Source organism: Podarcis liolepis (assembly GCF_965112155.1).
Source record: "Podarcis liolepis genome assembly, chromosome: 2".
NCBI lineage: Eukaryota > Metazoa > Chordata > Lepidosauria > Squamata > Lacertidae > Podarcis > Podarcis liolepis.
This window is the reverse complement of record NC_139555.1, coordinates 23087736-23109938: the sequence shown is the minus strand read 5'-3', so window position 1 is coordinate 23109938 and position 22203 is coordinate 23087736. Positions and strand designations below refer to the sequence as shown.

Sequence of the window (22203 nt, the reverse complement as noted above, 5' to 3'; positions counted from 1 at the left end):
ATGAGAAGCACAAGACAGCAGGGAAGCAATCGGGGAGGTTGGGGGGAGGAACAACCTGGAACAGACACAGGCAGCCTAATGATTTCCTTCTCTAAAGAGTCACCAGACTGAGAGAGTTTACCAGTGACCAGGAATGGCTCATCTAGATCACATCATCATCACCATCATCATAGTTTGCCATGTGGTGCTTGTAACCTAGCTTGAATTTCCTTCCATGCCTCCTCCTCCTCCTAATAGACATAGACATGGTAGTTCATGGAATAAAGGATTGGTGCCACACAAGTGAACAAGAAGCGACTAATTGCAGGGCCAGAAGCCCCTTTAAAAAACCCCCAGAAAGCTACTAATTAAAGGGACATAGTGTGTTTTCACATAAATTGTGTGTGAGAGATTTGCTCGCCAAATGTGACTTTCCTCTGGTCTCTTCCCCCTTTGTGGCCCTAACTCTGGAGGGTTGGAGGAAAATCCAGAAAACGTTTAGAGTAAACATGGGGAGGGGAGGGAGGGAAAATTCTGTTGTGTGAGGAGACCTTTTTCCATGCACACATACACGACTTTTCGGCATGTTGAATTCCACCCAGTGTTCCCGAAAAACTTCAGTACTACTCTGTCAGTCCAAGCTGGACAAGTTATTTGCTGCCACAGATTTTAAAGACCAAAATCCCTGCCACAAATCAGCTGAGAAAAAGCACACAACTACATAGGAAACCCTGGAATGCAACTCAATCTAGGTTTTCCATTAAAAAAGGAGTCAATTAATTATGTCAATTATGGAGAAAACAGCTAGTACAAAATCAATCTTGACCACTCTATTTTTATACGAATGTTCTTTCCTGCCCTGGAAAAGAGCTGGATTCAGTTTTGAACAGGCCTGAAATAGTTTCCAGTGATTCAGAATTAATGTTTCTAATGACAAAGCAATGAGAATTTTTTGTTTGAAGTTTCTGCAAAAGGTTCCCATTGGAAGATTGTTTTCCTTGGTTGTGAACCACAAGTTCTGGTTAGATGAAAAAAGGAGAGAAGCGTCATTATCTTGTTTAATCCCCAATATTTTTATTTCAGGACATTGTAGTCCCTTCATCCACTTCACATGCAATTTCAGTGGAAAGATTGCTATTATAGCAGCAACCCATAGGCTGGCTGAAAAATGCCATGTGTTTTGTATTCTGTTCCCTTAATTCTTTGGCACTTGTCTTGGCTTACTTATGTTATACTGTGTTCTTGCAGTTGCTTCTCATTGCTATGACAACACTAATCAATCATCACACTAAAAATAGACTCTATTCTTTATTTTATTTTTTAAAGAAGGTGCCTGTGGTGAATTGAAAAATACAACTGTGGCTCTGCCTTTTCAATATTCTGTTTTCTCCTCTCCTTCCACTCAGGGAATACTGCTATGTTTTGGCAATTAAACCAGTTCTCTTCTGCAGTAATACCCTCTTTTGTTGCACAGATGAAAATATGGACACTTGTCTTCTTGTGACACCTCTGTCCTCATGTCAGAGATTGCTGCCTGAATGCCTGTTCTCTCTTATGCATTGCTGAAAGGTCTTCTCTACTAGCTTTGTGTGGATAAGCAACTATGGGATGGGCAGGGTGGGAATGTCAGGGTGCTGCTACTGGCTATTTCCCAGGAAAGCATAAAAACAAGAGAAGATTTCTTACCATCCTTTTTTTTTAATTCAGTATTTACAGAGGGATGCTATAAAACTCAACCTCTTGGATAATGGTGTTGTCCCAAGTGAATCTCCACACACACACCCTTCTATCCCACTTCCTCATTCGTCACTTCTATGGGTGCTGCTATGTGCCCTCTGTCTTTGAGCTCTTTGCTCTCCTACTTTCAAGACTCGCCGGGTTCTGGGAGATGGAGGGTCTAGAATGCTTTCTAATGACAACGTGTCAGCTGGGTGTTGCTCTGGCTCTCCCATGATTTCCCAACTTTCCCATCTGCCTCTGAGCTGCGACCTCCCTCAAACCCCTGTTGTAAATCTATACTGTCTTCCTTTTCCTGCTCCCTGGGCGGGTCAGGCTGGGGAGGCGGTCTCCACCTTTCCTCCTCTGCCCAGTCCCTGATAGGGAGGGAAGCAGGGCACTGACATTTGCTGTCCATGTGTAGTTTACCTTTGCATTCAAGTGCCACTAGAGTTGAAGTATATTTGCTCTCATGGCACTTGGAGATTTAACATGAGACCTGTAACTTTAGGGAACATGTATACACTGCCATACATTTTTTTAAACTCGAAGCAAATTTTAAAAAGGACAAAAATCAAGTGGCTCGAATCCTAACTAGCCTTCCATGAACAGAAGGGCTATTTCCATTTCCAGAGAATGCTAGGGATTCATCCATACTGTTGTTTATCGTGGGCTGTAAGCTTCCTGTACCTCCATTAATTCTCCGTTATTCATATTGCGTTCTCCAAATCACAGATCCACACGTGCAAAAGCCAGATACTGCGCACAACTGTGCACAAGAATCTCTGCACACCCACATATGAAACAGATTGTTGATTCTGAGCTACAAGAGGCTCAAATTATTGTAAGCTCAGAAGCAGGAGCAAGTTCAAAACAAAAATTGCCTTAAAGGAATTGAGTGTTCAGTTGCTTTTGCATCTAGTTTTCTCAATGATTTAGTAGACTGGAGCCTTATGACCAACTGAAAAGCTAGTTGTTGCCTACATAATATTGCAAACCTTTAGAATCCATTAAAATTTTATGGTTTCAGATTATTTTCTTCCTTTTAAAGAAACACCTGACAACCCCTAGAAATGCTGAAATGGAAAACTAGAAAATTCACTGTGTGTATTCCTGTTTGTGTCATGTGTAAACATAAATTACCAGATTTCTGCTGGAAGGAATATATGCTTGAGTGGGGTGGGAATAGAGAAAGAATTATATCTTAAAATGCAATACATTTGCAAACATAATTTCCTGAGGCCTAGGACCTACACACCTATGGGACAGCCTCTCCTGGTATGCCCTGCAGAGGACCTTAAGGTCCACAAATGACAACACTTTGGAGGTCCCAAGTCGCAAGGTGGTTAGATTGGTCTCAACTAGGGACAGGGCCTTTTCAGTACTGGCCCCGACTTGGTGGAATGCTCTGCCACAAGAGACTAGGGCCCTGTGGGACTTGACATCTTTCCGCAGGCCCTCCAAGACAGAGCTGTTCCTCCTGGCCTTTGGTTTGGACTCAGTCTGACCCTTATATTTCCCTCCCCTTATGGGCTACTTTTAAAATGAGGCTGCATTTTAAATTGTATTTTTAACCTGTATTTTAAATTGCCCCCCCTATTTTGTTTTTATTGTAATTTTACTAGTGTTAGCTGCCCTGAGCCCAGCTCTGGCCGGGGAGGGCGGGGTATAAATAAAATTTATTATTATTATTATCTTTCATCTGATTTTAATTCTCTCATAAGTGAATATGCTTTCACTTAAAAGGAAAAAAATGTACTTTGTCTGTAATGAATGGACCTCTCTGCATGTTGCATAAACAGTTCCCTGAAGCACAATGTCAATTATTGAGGGCATGCGATGAATCTCAAAACATATTCTGTGACTTGTAGTGCAATCTAGATTCAGACCAGTGCTGTTGAAAGCTGATGAGGCTCAGTCAGTAAAGATTGTGGAGAAAGGAGGGTGACCATTGGTGATTAAAAAGGGAGAATGTGAGGTGTTAGAAAGGCTTTTCAGGGTGTGACATTCTGAATAGATGTTCCCTGAGACCTTCTGATCTTAAATAAGTTGAGATCAGAAATTTTCAGACTGATTCATGATCCTAAAATGTGGCTTACTCTGACAAGAGTTCCAATTTTTTCCATTGCTAGTTATTGTTTTTAGCAAGAATTGCTAGCTTTATTTTTCAAAATGGACTGTTTCAAATTTTCTCTTTCTTCCTGCCTTTTTTTTTTTTAAAGCATCTTTTTCAAAGGATTCTGAACAGGTTGGTCCAAAAGCTCTTGATGCACAAGATGGAAACTAGTGAATTCATTTCTGGCATTCGCAAAATAAAACTGCTAGGTTGTAATGTACATATGAACTGGTGAGTTATAAATGGCTGCAGTTCTGATTCTGATTTTCTTTTCTCTGCAGTGTTCATTTTTACCTAAATTCTCCATTCACATAGAGACAAAATATGAGGACAACAAAGGAAGCAATGATAACGTAAGTGATACCTCTTCTTAAAGATCCAGCGTGTGCTATCTGTCAAGGCTTTCATTAGCACGCTCAGCAAGGTTCTCCCTTAGGATCTTCAGAGCTTTTCTGTATCTAACTTGACTCCAAAAAAGCAGACTTTCTGTTTTGTATGTAGAAATTCTCAACTCCTTTCCTTCCACCCCCTACTTATTTTTAGTTTGGTGGAAGGTAATGTGAACAGAGAGCATTCATTGTTCACGGCGCACAGTGCCATTGTTGGGCTATTGATGTGCATTTTCTAAGGAAACTCGTAACTGTTACTGACATGTACCGTAATTTGACTGCTAGCCTTCGGACTTGTGGAAACCTTGAGTGTCCAGGGAAGTGACGGGATCTTAAAAGGGAAGGGATCCTCTTAAGGAAAAACAGCAAGGAGAGTTAATCAAATAGAATGCAACCAGCAGCCACTGTTGATGAATTGACCTATCGTAGTTAAACAAGATGATAAATGCTTTTCTACGGCACTCAACTGAAATATCGTGTAGATAAATGGATTGTATTGAACTTTATATTCAATATAAAGAATCCAACATAAAGGAACACTGCTCTGCCTTGAATCTTCTGGGTTTGGCACTGCTGAATAGTCTCAAAGTGTGCCTTTTTGCTGAGTACCCTGCAGAGGACTAGCTATAGATGATGTGGGTCCCCTCTCAAACTCTCAGAGGCATGACCTTCAGAGTCTGGTGGTTATTTGTGCTCTTCAGACAAGTTATTTGTCAAATTCTACTTCAGACTCTTAAGTCTGGTGGGTTTGAGGGCTGTGAAGCCGAAGGTTTTATATGTAGCTCCAAATGCATCAACTGAGCTAAATGGACCAGTACAAAGCAGCTTGGGGGGTTGTATTGCTTTTGTTGGTGTATTGTGACAAAAACGAGTCTAATGGCATCTTGAAGACTAACATGTTTATTGTGGCATTGGCTTATGTGGACATCCGATGAAGTGCGCGCGCTCTCTCTCTCTCTCTCTCTCTCTCTCTCTCTCTCTCTCTCTCTGAAATATTTTTTATTGATTTTTACAGATCCATTCACACAAATAGTATTTTCACAAATATTAAACTTTACCCAAGATTCTTCCAAATCTCGAGACTTCCCTCCTCCCCTCCGTGGATTCTTCAACTAATTTTTTTAACTGCGTATTATAAATCTGTCTAGTTTATCATCCAAAGTATCCAAAGTCTATGTGTCATTGCAAGAGTTATTTAAAGCCTGCCAAAGAGTTCAAGTGTTTACAGTGGTCTTTCAAGTGTGTTATTTATTTATCCCATTCCTTGTTGAAGTTTTGATCCTCCTGACTTCCGATTTCCCCGGTTAATCTTGCCATCTCTGCATAGTCCAATAATTTCATCTGCCAGTCCAACCTAGTAGGTACCATATTTTTCCGTGTATAAAACTAGGGTTTTCCCCCTAAAAAATAATGTCAAAAATCAGGGGGCGTCTTATACACGGATACATCTCCCCCCCATTTTCTTAAATATGAATCCCCAAAAATAGGAGACATCTTATACACGGGGGCGTCTTATAGACGGAAAAATACGGTGTCTTGTTGTCTATCAATCTTTGGGAAAGGAGCATCCTTGCAGCAGAGTCCACACCACAATAGCCAATAAATTACGGCAATACTCTTTGCTGCTTCTATGAATATCAGATAATTGGTGAACTAGTTTACTACATGAGTAGGTGCTGCCATGAAAGCCATCTTGTTAAGAGAGATTTAGCTTCGTCATCAGTAAAGCTAAACAATATTCTTAAAAGCCATTCTTTTTAGAAGCAATTAGTGAAAGCCGTTTCCATCTTTAAAATGGCAGATTATTTTCTTCTACACACAGAATTTAGATACATAACTCAGAATGCTGATCCATTAGGAGCTACATATAAAACCTCTACGGATAATGAAAATAATATATGTTAATGTACTCTTTGGCCTCGTCATAGGAGAGATTTTTAAAATGAGTGTTTCAGAACTGACCATTAATCAAATGGAAACCGAGAGGCAATTTTCTAGTGTACATATTCTTGGTACAGATGAATAACGACAATGGCATTTGACAAATTAACAGCCGGAGCATACTAAAGCCAGCTGTATTATAGCAGATGGATTTTGTCTTTGCATATTAAGCTGCACTAAATTGGGGAATTCACCTAAAATAAAGAAATCCTTTTTCACTTATGAACTTGTATTGTCTAAATATGATATTACTGTATAAGCATACCCTTTGTCAGGAATGGGTTAGCTGTGGTGACTCCAGATGTTGCCAGACTCCAGCTCCCATCAGCCCTAGGCAGCATAATTTATGGGAACTTTGGTCCAACATCTGAAGGGCCAAAGGCTACCCATCCTGGCCGTTGTTCAAAACTTCAAAACTTTTATTGATACCATAGCAAACAGAAATGGAAAAATCCTTCTAATTTCAGATTATACGCACAGTTTCTGAGTATAAATGCAGCCAAATTAGGGAAGCATTTGTCAAGCATAACAGCAGAGAAATGTATAATCCTTTGCAATGAGGAGAAAGGGTTTAGGTACAGTTCCAAGGAAAACATACCAGAGTCACCCCACAGTTTCTTTCCAAGAACTGATTATTGCTAATAAGATAAAATTCTTGTGCTTATTAACAAAGGAAATACACTGTAACTAATTTTCCTTTTAAAACCTCTTTTACGAGTCTTTTAGCCAGCTTTGCTGCATGAACTCAGCCAGCACTGTTTGGAACACTATCATACTAGTCATTTACAGTACATTTTAAAGCTGTTTTCCAGTGAGGCATCATGGGCAACAACTCACATTGCCTCTGACCACTGTCCATGCTCGTTAGTGCTGATGAGAAAAGTCCATTGACATCTGAAGGTTGTTATGTTGGGTACCCTAAGATACAGTATCTTATGCCCATCAGACAGAGCTAACTTGGGGTCTGGGCTTCCCTTCATAATTACTGACCATAATTAATAGCCATCTTACATAGGGAACCCTTCCCCCAGTTCCAATTTAGTACTGTGATGAAAGGTGGATTTGCTAACACCTCAGGGAAAGCCTTCTTAAACAAAACTGTATTCCATAGCCACCTGAAGTGTGAAAATAAAATACATACTGCTTTTGCTCTTTGTCTTATCAGGTATTTAGTTAATGGTTTTTTCGCTGCAAATGTACCTTCTGAGCATACATGTGCCCTGTTTCAGAGAAAGTTTTCTTTTTTACTGCCTGTCCTGAACTGCAGCTCCCTGTGCTATGTTGTGAGTTGTTTCCATTCATGTATATGCATGTATGAAATGGGGCTCAGTTGCTGTATATCAGGGGTTTCCAAACGGTGGTCTGAGGACCACTTCATACAGGTGGTCTACAGCACATCTGTGAAGATCCTTTACAATCTGACTTCAGTGACTTTCAAGTTGTAGTACAATAAAATAAAATATAAGAAATCAAAGAAACAATAGAAATACATTTAAAAGTCATACAGCGTCTAGCCCCAGCACATTACAATTGCTACAACAGGCAGAAAAATGGTTGATCCACCAAAGTCCTCAGCAATGTCAATAATAATAATAATAATAATAATTTGGCTGGGTTTCCTCATGTTCATGTAGTTCATGTGGGGGAAATTTGGGAACTGCTGAAGAATATTATAAGATGGTACAGTGGTGCCTCACAAGACGAAATTAATCCGTTCCGCGAGTCTCTTCGTCTAGCGGTTTTTTCGTCTTGCGAAGCAACCCTATTAGCGGCTTAGCGAATTAGCGCTAATCGTGGCTTAGCGGCTTAGCAGCTATTAAAGGCTTAGCGGCTTAGCGGCTAAAAGGCTATTAGCAGCTTAGAAAAGGGGGGGAGCGAAAAAAAATCACAACACTCGCAAGACGTCGTTTTCGTCTTGTGAAGCAAGCCCATAGGGAAATTTGTCTTGCAAAGCAGCTCAAAAACGGAAAACCCTTTTGTCTAGCGGGTTTTCCGTCTTGCGAGGCATTCGTCTTGCGGGGCACCACTGTACTATGCAAACTAAATTGAGCATCTTTATTATTGGAAAAGTAAGTGAACAAAAATGTAGAAGACATCTCTAGTTATGTCTGCCCATGTTGAAAGTATTTTTATATTGATACATACAGTATTAGAGACTAGAGTCTGTTTTGTTTCAGGACAGATTGCAGAATGATAGTTCCCCACTTACTTGCTTTTGCCAAAAATTCAGCAAGGCATGCAGGGAATTTAGGCTGTTGTCAGTTTAGGAAATTCAGGTATTGTATCATTTTAAGCAGCACTGTCTAAAGCATGTGCCAGTCTTTATGATAGACAAGTTTGGGCTCACTGTAAAAACAGCCATTAAGCAGATAGAATAACTGAGATTCCGCTTTAAATGAAGCCCCATGGCATCCTAACAGAACACAATTTCCAGTGGAGTTTCTTATAATATAAGAAAATTCAATGAATAGACCATGTTGTAATTAGACGGAAGCAAAATGTATATGTGATTTTGAGGGTAATGATATGCAATGAGGTGTATTCATAAGCAAGCTAAGTAAATTCATTGCTGCAGAAAACAGGTGCAGTGGGGTTCTAAATCCATAAAGTATTAATGGCTAATTTAGTGTGATTACACAAATTATAATGGTTGGTTAGACTCCTATCAGAAGGCATTGCTTTCTCGCATATGAAATAACTTGTTCCCACAAAATAACCCAAATTCCTAAACCTGCTATATTTGCATAAATCAGCATGTTTTTCAGGCATTTTCCCAGGGATGGGATAACTGCTTTTAAGCTGATTTATCCCTGTTGTTTTGTCTGCCAGGGTGAGATAGTTTTGACATTAAGTTGTTGTTTTATATTGTTTCGTTTTCACTTTTTGTACGCCTTGAATCTTTTCTAGAAACAGGCATTTAAGAAATTAGGTGGTGGTGTTTTTTAAAAAGCAAAATTTGCATTTAGTTGGCCAAGTTAGAAACATCAGAAAGCTGAAGCTTTGCAGTGGAAATGCTGACACAAGGGATTGTCAGCTGCTTCTATATTGCTGAATGCAAGCCAACAATAGTTCAGGGTTAATGCCAGTTCGCAAAGATTGGAATCACAAGTTGGAGCTTCCTGGCCTCTTGCCATAATATTTCTCTAGTTCTTGTTTCTTGCAAAGCAAAGGGGAAAGCATTAGCACCACATGCATTGCTCTTATTAAAATGCACACAGTATACAAATGCACAGAGGATACAGTAACCTGCCTCAAAAAAGACTAAACTAACCTCTGGGAACCTTAGGTTTTAGTTTTAAAGCTTATGTAAACATTACTGCCTTCCTGATGTTCTCCTACTAAGCATGGTTGGTTGCCCAGTAGCAAGGCCCTTGTGAATTTCCATGGCTGCATTCTGCATTTCAGAGAAGATCACAGCCAGTTAACCAGCAACTGCGAAGAGACCAGTGCTTAGACTTGCAACCTCTCCTGTATACATTTGCTTGGAAATGAGTTCTGCTGGGTTCAGTTAGACTAGCTCCTAAATAAGTGTGCCTTAGAAGCTAAAATAATATTTCTTTGGAAAATATAGAATTTTAAACAATATTTTTACTTCTAAAGACTCTAGTTCGATGCACAGTTTATAGTTGCCTTTAGTGTTGATCTTTAAGCATTGTATTAGTAGTGATATGCCTGGGTTAGCTAGCGAAAAGGTTACTTTGTAGTTTAGTACATACTTTTTTTAAAAAAATTGTTATGTAAATTATTTATTTGTTATGTAAATTATTCATGCTTATGCCTGAATCACTTGTAAATCCCACTTTGTCAAAGGCAAAAAGTTTTTCACATTGCTATTAATTGCTGGGTTTTTGTCCGTCCCCCCCCCCCCCACTTCTTCCCACTGTTTAGTATGTTGTTGCACTACGGTGATAATTCAGTGCTGAACAACAAGGATTGTGACAAAGTCTGTGGTTAAGATGCCTTGTTATGAGCTTTGCTATTTTATCATGTTTCCAATTGCTTACTTTTGAGTGCAACAATCCTGGATTGTGATCCCCACAGATGTAAGTGAAAAAGCATGGATAAATATCAGTATACGTCAAGGCGGGATTTGGGAGGACAGGAATAACACAAGGTATCAGCAAAGTTAACTCTTTATTCAAAGAAACAAAACAGCCCAGGCCTAGTGAGCACAGCAACTCTTCCCAGCTAGTCTTGTCCCAAGGAGGACTGAGGTTCCCTGCCTTCCCACAGCTCCCCAAGTCTCCTCCTCCCTGGGTTCTTCCCAAGCAACCTGAGATTTCTTTACCTCACCTGTCTTTGCTGCGCCCTCTTCCCACCTCTGCAGGTTCAGGGAGACCAGAGGGGAGAGGAGCTGGTCACAGCAGGAAGGAGAGACTCCATGGCTTCTTCAGCAGCCTGCCTCATCTCTGTCCCTTGATTCCTCCCCCCTCCTCTCCAACCTCTGCGGCTGCCTCTGGTTCTGGACTGCTCTCTGTCGCAATTTCTTCCCGCTCACTAAACCCTGTTTCCTCTTCTGACACCTCTTTCTCCCTCTGACCACTCATCATCATCCCACCACCAATCCCCTGGCTCTGAGCCTTCTTCCCCAGCTGGTGCCTCCCAACACTCCTTTTACATCCAGCATGATAGTATATCTACTAATAGTGTTTAAAATTCATGTAATTGATGTAATGCTAAGCTATAATTTGGCATTACTAGAATGAGCCACTGTGATCCTCCCTCCTCCTTCTTTCTCTTCCAGTGTAGCATGAGCTTAGAAGGGGCTTAGAAGCTTTGGCTTCTGTTCTGCAGCCTAGCATGTTGTCCAAGTTCAGACAAATTGTATACAGTGGTACCTCGTGTTACAAACTTAATTCATTCCGGAGGTCCATTCTTAACCTGAAACCGTTCTTAACTAGACTGGTGACTGGGAGTGGCTGCCAAGACCATATAACACCAGTCCTGAAAGATCTTCATTGGCTCCCAGTACGTTTCCGAGCACAATTCAAAGTTGGTGCTGACCTTTAAAGCCCTAAACGGCCTCGGTCCTGTATACCTGAAGGAGCGTCTCTACCCCCATTGTTCAGCCTGGACACTGAGGTCCAGCACCGAGGGCCTTTTGGCGGTTCCCTCGCTGCGAGAAGTGAGGTTACAGGGAACCAGGCAGAGGGCCTTCTCAGTAGTGGCGCCTGCCTTGTGGAACGCCCTCCCAGCAGATGTCAAGGCAATAAACAACTATTTTACTTTTAAAAGACAACTGAAGGCGGCCCTGTTTAGGGAAGTTTTTAATGTTTGATGCTGTATTGTTTTTAATATTCAGTTGGAAGCCGCCCAGAGTGGCTGGGGAAACCCAGCCAGATGGGCGGAGTATAAAAAATAAATTATTATTATTATATTATATAACCTGAGGCACACTTTCGCTAACGGGGCCTGCTGCTGCTGCTGCGCCACCGGCGCACAATTTCCATTCTCATCCTGGGGCAAAGTTCTCAACCCGAGGTACTACTTCCGGGTTAGCAGAGTTTGTAACCCAAAGTGTTTGTAACTCGAAATGTTTATAACCTGGGGTACCACTGTATAGTGTAATCCCGTTCGCACATAACACCATGTAAACATGCAGGTTCCTAGAACAAAAGTCATGGCTGCAGTGCCTGGTGGAGCTGCGCTGCCCATGGTTTGGCTTAGCATTACATGCAAACTGGGTCACCGTATGTTTGGATGAAAATTTTAATTCAACACAGACTTTGCATCGCTGGTGTGGTGTGACATGTGAAAGTAGCCATTGAAAAGATGTTTCCCAGTTCCCGTTGACAAATATAGAGTACTTTTAAGGTATTCCATTTGAAGCAGCAGCATAGCAGCCTTCACAGGATTCTGCCTCTGAGGGAGAGTTCTTCCATTATAGCCTTCAAAATATGCTTGCTTTTAGTACTGTACCTATCGATTAGTAAAGTACTTTGAATCCATCTGTCAAGCTAATATGGCACAAAGTGTAAAAGAGCACTCATCTTGCATTATGTTATCAGAGCTATTCAAAAAAAATTATCTTCTTTTAGAAGCACTGCTGTCCTGTTTACTGAATTTTGCTAGAGGTACAGTGGTACCTCGGGTTACATATGCTTCAGGTTACATACGCTTCAGGTTACAGACTCCGCTAACCCAGAAATAATACCTTAGGTTAAGAACTTTGCTTCAGGATGAGAACAGAAATCGTGCAGCAGCGACGCAGCAGCAGCAGGAGGCCCCATTAGCTAAAATAGTGCTTCAGGTTAAGAACGGACCTCCAGAACGAATTAAGTACTCAACCTGAGGTACCACTGTATTTGCAATTGGCTGGGTGTTTAGAACTGATGCTAGTTCTCCTTGTCAGCTGTGACCTATGGAAGCAAAATTCAGGCACCCTATCATCTTAAATAGCACTGTCTGAAGCAGGCACTAGTGTTTATGATAGACAAGTTTGGGCTCATTGTAGAATTAAGCCATTAAGCAGATAAAATAATTAAGATTCCACTTTAAACGAAATTCCCATAGGTTCCTATCAAAACAGGATTTTGTGGAGCTGTGTCTCTAACTGAACCACACCTGACACCACATGATATTGAGGTGGGGCAAATGGGCATGGTTTCGGAAAAATGGTCTCTCAGGCCAGATGCAGAGGCCTGGTGTGCCCTGTTTATACAATTATAATAATAATTATTATTTATTTATATCCCGCCCATCTGGCTGGGCTTCCCCAGCCCTCTGGGTGGCTTCCAAAAAAATATTAAAATACTGTCATACATCAAACATTAAAAGTGTCCCTAAACAGGGCTGCCTTCAGATGTCTTCTAAAAGTCTGGTAGTTGTTGTTCTCTTTGACATCTGGTGGGAGGGCGTTCCACAGGGTGGTTGCCATTACCAAGAAGGCCCTCTGCCTGGTTCCCTGCAACCTCAGTTCTTGCAGTGAGGGAACTGCCAGAAGGCCCTCTGTGCTGAACCTCAGTATCTGGGCTGAACGATGGGGGTGGAGACACTCCTTTAGCGTGAAAGCAGGAGTATCCCACTCTTAATTTAAACCATAGTTTAAACTTTCAATGAGAATTTTGGTCTGAAATGACAATCCTTGGTTTGGTCATAATATATTGCTTCCAAAACCTGAAACCTCCCTAATTTCTTCTTGATATCATAATATTTATTAGGCCTTTCTACAATCCCTGCATTGTTAGGAACACAAAATGTTCTTGCCATTTGCTTCCTGCTCCTTGCCAATATAGAGACGCAGATTGAGAGCCTTATGTTTCTTTCCATCGGCTTTAATCACTTAAAAAAACACCAACTTAAATATCCACAGCCTGATTGCAAAACCAATCAAATTATCTCCCTTGCAGGCTTCAAGAGAATTCTAGGGTATTTGGCTAGAGGAAGTACCAGGAGAATTAGCCCTAAAAAGAAATAAATCTTGTACACTAATGGCTCCTTATTTTTGAACTAATGAGAAATTTAGAGGGATTAAACTTCCATCTGTGATACAGTGCAAGAAAGAAGTATGGATGAATTAAGGTTCAGGCACTCAAATAATGAGTCATTCTGATTTTAGGTTCTAGTTGAAAGAGGTTGGGGGGGATGGAAAATAACCTCTTAATTTAACGATGGATAGGAGAGTAGGGGCAACCAGCGGCGTAGCATGGGTTGTCAGCACCCGGGGCAAGGCAAGTAATTTGCGCCCCTAACCCCTAACCTGCCGCCGCTGCCAGCTTCTTCTTGCTGCTGCCTGGGCTGGTCTGGTGTGGTTCTCTCCCGCGCTCAGCGCTGCGCTGGGCGGCCGCTGCACTGTCCCTCCCCCAGATAGTCCCTCGCTCTCTCTCCGCACTGCACACCTGGCACCCACCCCCTCCACAGTGGGCAGCGACCCAGCGGCTCGGATCGGATTCGCACAGCCAGCACTGCAGTGAGAGAGAGTGAGTGAGCCAGGTAGGGGCAGAGAGCTGCGAGTGCGAGCGCGCTCCCCCCCAGATGTTGCGCCCAGTGCGGCCGGCCCCCCCTGCACCCCCCACGCTACGCCACTGGGGGCAACATAGTGGCTGAAACATTGACCTGCAAGTCAACAAAACCTTGGTTCATATCTAAGTCCTTTGCAGCCTGGCTATTGTTATGTGCAACGGGGATATCAGGCCTGTGCAAAGTGCATGTTACTCTTCTAGTATAACAGGGATGTCCAGCTTACAGGAGACTGCGATCTACTCCCACTGGCAGTGATCTACCCACATTGGATTGACAAAAAGTTGTTGAGCTTTTTTTAGGAAGCCAGGACACCCCATGACCGACCAGGACATCGTGATTGACCAGTTGAACATCCCTGTAGTATAACATCCGTGTGACTTTTTGAATCAAATAGTTTGAGGGAGGTGGTGTCACCGCCCTTTGCTAAGGGGAGTGTGTGTGTGTGTCCTGGTTCACATATCACACAAAATCATTTTTTTTTAAACCAACTATGTTTTAATGTGAATGAGCACTGTGCTGGTGCATGCTGCTCCAAATGTTTTTGGGGTGCTCCTCCCCTGCTCCTGCTGCACCCCAGAAAATGCAAGCCAGAGTCTAGCTGGGCATGTCATCCAGAAGCAGGCTCATGGTTTGTTTCCTCCAAACAACCAACAAGTGGTAACGAAGGTTTGTTCTTGACTTACCATTTATGGAAACAAACCACAACCAGACTTCATCCACAGCATTACAGATAGAGTAAATTTTGACCAGTGTGCACCATCACAAGTGCGATGGAGAAAGCAAGAGGTGAGCTGACTAAAAACACCTTGGTGGCACAGGACGTCTCTCTGATGATGTGATATTATTATTATTATTATTATTATTATTATTATTATTAAGACATCTGAAGGCAGCCCTGTTTAGGGAAGCTTTAAATCTTAGATGAATCATTGTATTTTAATATTCTGCTGGAAGCTGCCCAGAATGGCTGGGGAAACCCAGCTAGATGGGCGGGGTATGTATGTATGTATAAATAAATAAATTATTATTATTATTATTATTATTATTATTATTATTATTATTATAAACAGTGAGTCTGCTGGCCTTGTAGGAATGCTTTAAGCGAGACTCTACACATAAATTTATACATACAACAAATTTACAAATGAGCCATATTACAACGACAGGTCAAGTCTCCAGTTTTCCCTCCTCCCAAGGAAGCCAAACCCAGCAGCACTGCCCCTAGAACTTCTTAATAACTTATTAATAAAGGGCTGAGCAAAGAACAGTATGTTTTAAAAATCGGGATTTCTATGTCTTTTTGCAACAACTGAGATGTTAGGAGCAAGGTACCAGAGGAGACACAGGGAGCTACTGTGGGCAGAGGGCCTGTCACCAGTGGGAAAGAGCTGTTGTGTCTCCGAGCAGTTAGGCCACACTGCTCGTATGATGTTTCCAAACTATCAATTGCAAGAAGAACTGGAAGAATTATTATTATTTTTGGTAACATATTGCTCATTTCTATCATTATTACAATAAAAACTGAAGAACTGGAAAGCCTTCTGGTGTTGTGAAAAGAAATGTCTCAGAGTTTTGTTCCATATTTTGAGAATATTGCTTGTAGTTGGTGCCAGCCTGTAACTATGAGATATTGCCAAGAACATCCTCTGCTGTTTTTGGAACCAGCGCCTTTGTTCCTTAAGACAAGCTGTTGCCGGTTCATAACATTCATGATTAAGTTTAGACTACATGCCCATCAGAAGACTGAAGCGTGTTTGTTTTACATCTTGCAGATATTTGATAATGAAGCCAAAGATCTTGAGAGAGAAGTCTGCTTTATTGATATTGCCTGCGACGAAATTCCTGAGCGCTATTACAAAGAATCAGAGGTAGGTAAAGGACTTAATGCTCTTGAGCAGTGTAGATTTGCATTGTGCAGAAAGCCCATTCAAACATCCATACTGCTCTGGGATAAATAGTCTCCACCAAGTATAGCTTGGTTATCTCTTCTGATCCTACCAAGTGATAAGAAGAATTTTTCCACCCACCAAGTGCTGATTAAGTGCATTTCACTTTTCCTCCTCCCTTTTCACACCTTTTTCCTTATGTTTGTCATGACTTTTATAATATAAGTCTGCAAGCAGGGATTGTCTTAAATATTAAGCTTAAGCTGCTGTAAGGGCCTTTTTGGCTAAGGAGCTGAGTTAAAATGCTTTACCGTAAACATGTGCTGGAATGACTTAGCTGCATACAGTGGTACCTCTGGTCACGTACTTAATTCGTTCGGGAGGTCCATTCTTAAGCTGAAACTGTTCTTAACCTGAGGTACCACTTTAGCTAATGGGGCTTCCCGCATCCGCCACCACACAATTTCTGTTCTCATCCTGAAGTAAAGTTCTTAATCTGAGGTACTACTTCTGGGTTAGCGGAGTCTGTAACCTGAAGCGTATATAACCTGAAGCGTATGTAACCCGAGGTACCACTGTATTGTTTTGACTTTACTCAATACTTTTCTTGTTGCATGGGAATGACACCTCCAGGGAATTTGCATAGAATTAATATGCCTTCATATTTCTAATAAAACACTATTAAATTGAGTGACAAGATACGATTTTGCAGCATACAAAATCCAATATATCTTGGCAGCAAATAGGCCCTATTTGTCATAGCTCATGGGCAAAGTTATTCAATTATCTACATGAGAATTTACAACATCAATAACATTTATTACACTGCAGCAACACATCTTATGCCTAACTGCTATTATCATTATGGAGTTGACAAAAGGCTAAATCTAAACATTTTATGTTGACTTTCTATACGTTAACACAATGGTATAATGCTAAAACCATATATGATACTAAATGCTGAAGGCAACAGTTGTGACCTGTTTTAAGGGCTGTAGACCAGAAACAACATGGGTGATGAGCTGAAAAGGGTGCCTTCATCCTCCGTCTTTGGCAAAAAGTTTGGAAGGCAATTATTATCATTCCCAGTTGGACTGGGTGATAAGCTACATGAAGACCAAAGACCCTAGCCTTGATTCTGTCTTGAAGAATACACCTTTATGAAGTGTTTTGAAACAGTCCCTAAAATGTTAACAGTTGGATAGCTAGTATTGGCATACTTTTTGAATATTGAAGCTCTGAAACAGAATCAGAAGCCCTCCCATTTTCCCAGAGGTTGCCTCTCCCGCAGTGGAAGGGGTGAAAAAACCTCTTTCCATTCTTATTTGAGAGTCCCATTTGGAGTTTGGTCTGAAAGAAGACACCATGCAACTGTGTCTCTTTGGAAATCCCTGGGCCTAAGAGTAAAGAGTGCAACAGTGCATCCACAGGGCATTGGGGGGCGGGTCACCTACAGCGGCAAAATGTACTGTGTTGGCCCTGTAAAGCACAGATATTGAATTGGAACCAACTAGAGGGCTGGATACAGAGCTGACCTATCCTTGAAGGACCATTTTGACCTGTGTGGGACCATCCACCTGACATCATGACATCAGGTGACTCAAGCTATGACTGCAAATGAAGACTATTGCTTTTCCATCCTTCCTTGAACTCAAGCTAGAGTTGCAAACAAGAAATCTTGAGGGTGGATAAAAATGCTCCCATTTACTGCCAAAGAACTGTTGCAGCACTAAAGTCAGAAACAACCCTGTACCTGCTGCATTTTAAAGATCAGCCAGAGGCTTGGATCTTAGTTATTGTTAGGAGAGCTTGCAGCTTTGGTGAGTTAAATCAAAAATATCATTTTGGAGTTCAAAGGCTTTATTCATGCAAGCTTTCTATTGGCAGGATGAAAGAGAATAGCAAGCATCTTGTCTCAACATGTTGGGAGAGAAAATGGCTCAGCTTTTACGGGTAGAATTAACTTAGACAAAACAGTGCCCTCATGTGATTTAAACATGCATTAACTATACAAATTTAATAAATAAAAATATTAATAACAAGAAGCTCAAAGTAAGTAAATGTATTTGCTTTTCTCCCATAGTACTTTGGTGCTTAGCACTAACACCCCTTATCTCTTATCTTAGCACTTAAAGCAGAGGGCCCAGGTCAGTACTCCAAGCCTCTCTATTTGGCCCTCAGAACTTCTCCTCTGCGGCACATGCTCCTCAACCACATAACCTCTCCCCAGGCCACACCCCTACATTACCCTACTATGTACCCTCCTTGAGTATTTTTGCATTGTGGGACCACAGCACCAAAATCAAAGAGACCAGAGAGGAGTAGGCATTCATCTCTGGTGTAGAGCTAAGCACCACAGCACTAATATTAACTTAGCATATTACTATGAAGGAAAACTTAGTAAATTTTATTTCTATATTCTCTACAAATGGACAGTCCACAAAACATCTGCCCCTTAAGTTCAAGGGCACACATACCGTATTTTTCGCTCTATAACACGCACCCGACCATAACACGCACGTAGTTTTTAGAGGAGGAAAATCCGTAGGCATGCCACCCGTAGGCATTCCCTCCATAACACGCACAGACATTTCCCCTTACTTTCTAGGAGGAAAAAAGTGAGTGTTATGGTGCAAAAAATACGGTAATTTGCAGGCACAGGTCAAGGGGGGGGAGGTTTCCTTCACTTACTTTCTGGATTATGAATCTTTGAAATAGTAATATATAGAATACCAGTGTTCCTGAAATAACAGTAGTAATTAGATAGATAGATAGATAGATAGATAGATAGATAGAGATAAACACACACAGAGAGAGAGAGAGAGAGAGAGAGAAGAAAGGGCATTCTGCCCCCACCCCCCAGTGAAGTCTTAAGAGACTGATGGTCCAATATTCCATTCTGGAATAAGCCATAAATCAGGCTGTAAAAAAGAAATACCTTTTTAGGATGTGTCAAAATCAGTGTGTATCTCATTCAGTCTAGATTATAAGATATCAGCTAAGCATGCTCGGCACATGCATGACAAGAGATATTGTCTCATTGCTGCTAATTAGAAGAAATCGTGCAGTAAAATTATATCTCACAGAGATAGGATCTGCTTAAAATAAGAGTATCTAATATAAACATTAATTTTTTCCAAAAAAATATTTTCAAGACTGAAGATAATCAAAGAGTAAAATGTTGATCAGAACAGATCTGGAAATAAAGGGTTGTATCCAGCTAAGTTCCACTCAGAGCAGATATATTGAAATTAATGGACAGAAGTCATTCAGGTTCATTCATTCTAATGGGTCTAACATAAGATGCAGCCCAAAGTCAGTGACCAGGATCCAAAAAGCAACTGCTGACTAACCTGCCCTCCCCCTCAATGTCATGCAGCCCAAACTATTGAAACTCTCTTCTGTTTAAAAACAGTTTTCTATTCAGAGGCAGCCGATGTGGTGCTGTGCTATTAAAGAAAAATAAAATCTTAAGTCTGCTGGAACTCACAGAGGCAGGTTCTTTTTAGATGCCTGCTGTTTTATTTGCTTTAGTCTTCGGAGCAAATGTAAATTCGCTTTTTAATAAGAGAATCTTTTTTTTAATTAAAGAAAGTTTTGTGCTCTTTCCGCCCCAGCACAGATGCCTGTTCAGAGCAATGGAGCTCACTCATGCTTAACTGTCACAGGGATGCAGCCAGCATCTGTCTGGTTCAGGAAATAATGGTTCCACTTGCACCATAAAAAGACCTCTTTTATCAACCTGCTTTAGAATGTCCCTCTCCTCCCCTCAGTGCTTCTGTCAGCTCTAATTTATGAGGCAACCTCATTTTGACAGAATAATTTTGCTAGCAAATGGCATAAATTGCTCCATGTTTTCAGTACATTGTAACGCCAAGTGCAGAATGCTTTAAAAATAGCACGTTCGGTATCGAGGGTTAACAAGGCAGAAGTACTGCTGCCCATGCTTGATTTTCTGTTGGGTCCAAAGAAAAATAGGAAGCCAAATGTAATTATTGTCTTCTTCTTTTTTAAGGGGCGGGAGAGATGGTGCCAATTTTCAATCATATTTTCAAAAAGATATGTCCTGAAAACACCGAAGAGAATGTTTTGGATTGGCATAATTGTGAAGGCAATGAGCACTTATTTGGAAAATATAAAAGTGTAAATATCTATCTGGTACCATCATTGCAGAAGTACCTGCAACATCAAAAGCAAAGATCTGCAATTACCTATAATAGTCCTGGTAGTCTATATTTTAGGAGGTTGCTTTATGAAAGGCTGACGCCCATTAAAACCATATTTCTAACTTTGCTCTGAACCCAGTGCATATTATCCATATTTAAAATAGACATTACATACTTTAGACAACTTGTGCTTACACTTAACCTATATTTCAGGTTGTGAATAGAGATGAATTTAAATATATGCTATTTTCTAAACCGGGGTCACAATATTATAGGAAATAAAGCTAAAATTTTCCTCCTAAACTAATTCTCCTTCACTGTATGATTATATATCCCTTCAGTTCAGAATCCATACAAGCTCATTTCAATTTAACAACCAAGTTGGTCTTAATAACATTTCTATTCATTAGATTAAGCTCTAGTTGGCTTTTGCTGGGAATGGGGGAATTGTGTGAAGAGCTCTTGTTTTTATTGCCATCTAGAAAATGAATATAGTTCTTCACAGCCCTGTGGTGCTAGCGTCACAGTCTCTGAGTCTTGCCAAACTTAACAAGTTTGAGCACTAACTTGAATTTGTTGGTCACTCAGGTGAACAAATTAATTTGAAAATGATTATCAGTAATGGCCATGACCTTAAAAAGTATATGAAGCTTGCTATTAATAGCAGTAGTAGTTGTTACTGTATTGGCCCAAATATAAGCCGTACCCAAATATAAGCCACTCCCTTAAAATTCTGCAGACACTCACACCTGTTCTGTTTTACCATATGCCTGTTTCAGCAGCGATATTATACAGTGGTACCTCGGGTTACATACGCTTCAGGTTATAGCCTCCGCTAACCCAGAAATAGTGCTTCAGGTTCAGAACTTTGCTTCAGGATGAGAACAGAAATCGTGCTCCGGTGGCACAGCAGCAGCAGGAGGCCCCATTAGCTAAAGTGGTGCTTCAGGTTAAGAACAGTTTCAGATTAAGAACGGACCTCTGAAACGAATTAAGTGCTTAACCCGAGGTACCACTGTAAAAGCCAATTTTTGTAAGGTCGCGAATTTAAGCCGCACTATAACTTTTCACGGTCAGAATTTGGGGGGGAAAGTGAGGCTTATATTCAGGCCAATATAGTATTTATATTTAGTATAACTCCTTACAAGCTAGTTTTAAAAAAATAAAAAGCAATAAAAACATTTATATGATGAATAAAAACCATAAAACCATCACATTGCAAAATAACATAGAGCAGCATGGCTAAAGCGTCCTCTTAAAATCATGCCAACACATCCAGTTTAATAACAATTATTAATAATAATAATCTGGTCCTACACAAAGCTAAAAACAATTATGTGATGGGAACTAAACACTAAACATGTAGATTTTGGTATATGTTTGATATGAAGAATAACATAGCCTCGATCTCATTTCTGGGGTTGCATTGAAACCACAGCAGTGTGGGAAACGGACATTTAACATCATTTTACCCCTCTCTGGGTGGATCTGTTTTCTGCTTGCCAACTTCCTCTTTCCATGCCCCTTACTTCTATTTTCTTTCTTGTTTCTTTTGTGGCAGTTGGCTGTACTTCTGGCAATGGAGCAGCTGTGGTTTTTTTTGTTTTTTACTGTTAAACTCTCTGCTTTCTGCATAAACTGAAATCTGAGGCATAACAGCAATACATAGTCAATAAATCACACATCCTGGGTGGGACATTATTATTATTATTATTATTATTATTACTATTAGCTTCACACATAAGTACTACATTACCTGCACAGATGCACAGTCTAATGGACTCCTTTGGAAGGTGGTAGACTCTCCTTCGTTGGAGGTTTTTAAGCAGAGGTTCCATGGCCATGTAAGATGGGCGCATTCTATGGTTCTGTGAAATGAAGGGAGTAGCAGGGGAGAGGAATTGGCTAATAAGTGTGACATTCCTAGTAGAATGAAAAAGGATTCGACTTCAAAGGCACACAGATGTGGACTGCTGAGATCAAATTCAAACTGGGGGGAAAACCAGGTTTTTTGTGAGATCAAGCCGCTACAAGGACAAGCCCTTTAT

The 22203-nt window shown here is 40.9% G+C and overlaps 1 protein-coding gene across 3 annotated transcripts in view; it reads left to right on the top strand.

Annotated features, from left to right (window-relative positions):
• Positions 1-22203, top strand: part of PITPNC1 (phosphatidylinositol transfer protein cytoplasmic 1) — a 132898-nt gene that overhangs the window by 90376 nt on the left and 20319 nt on the right. For all 3 annotated transcript variants that reach the window (XM_083490454.1, XM_083490453.1, XM_083490455.1), the window contains 2 exons: positions 4093-4164; positions 15876-15971. In XM_083490454.1, coding sequence (XP_083346580.1) covers positions 4093-4164; positions 15876-15971 — 168 coding nt within the window. The remainder of the gene's footprint in view (positions 1-4092; positions 4165-15875; positions 15972-22203) is intronic.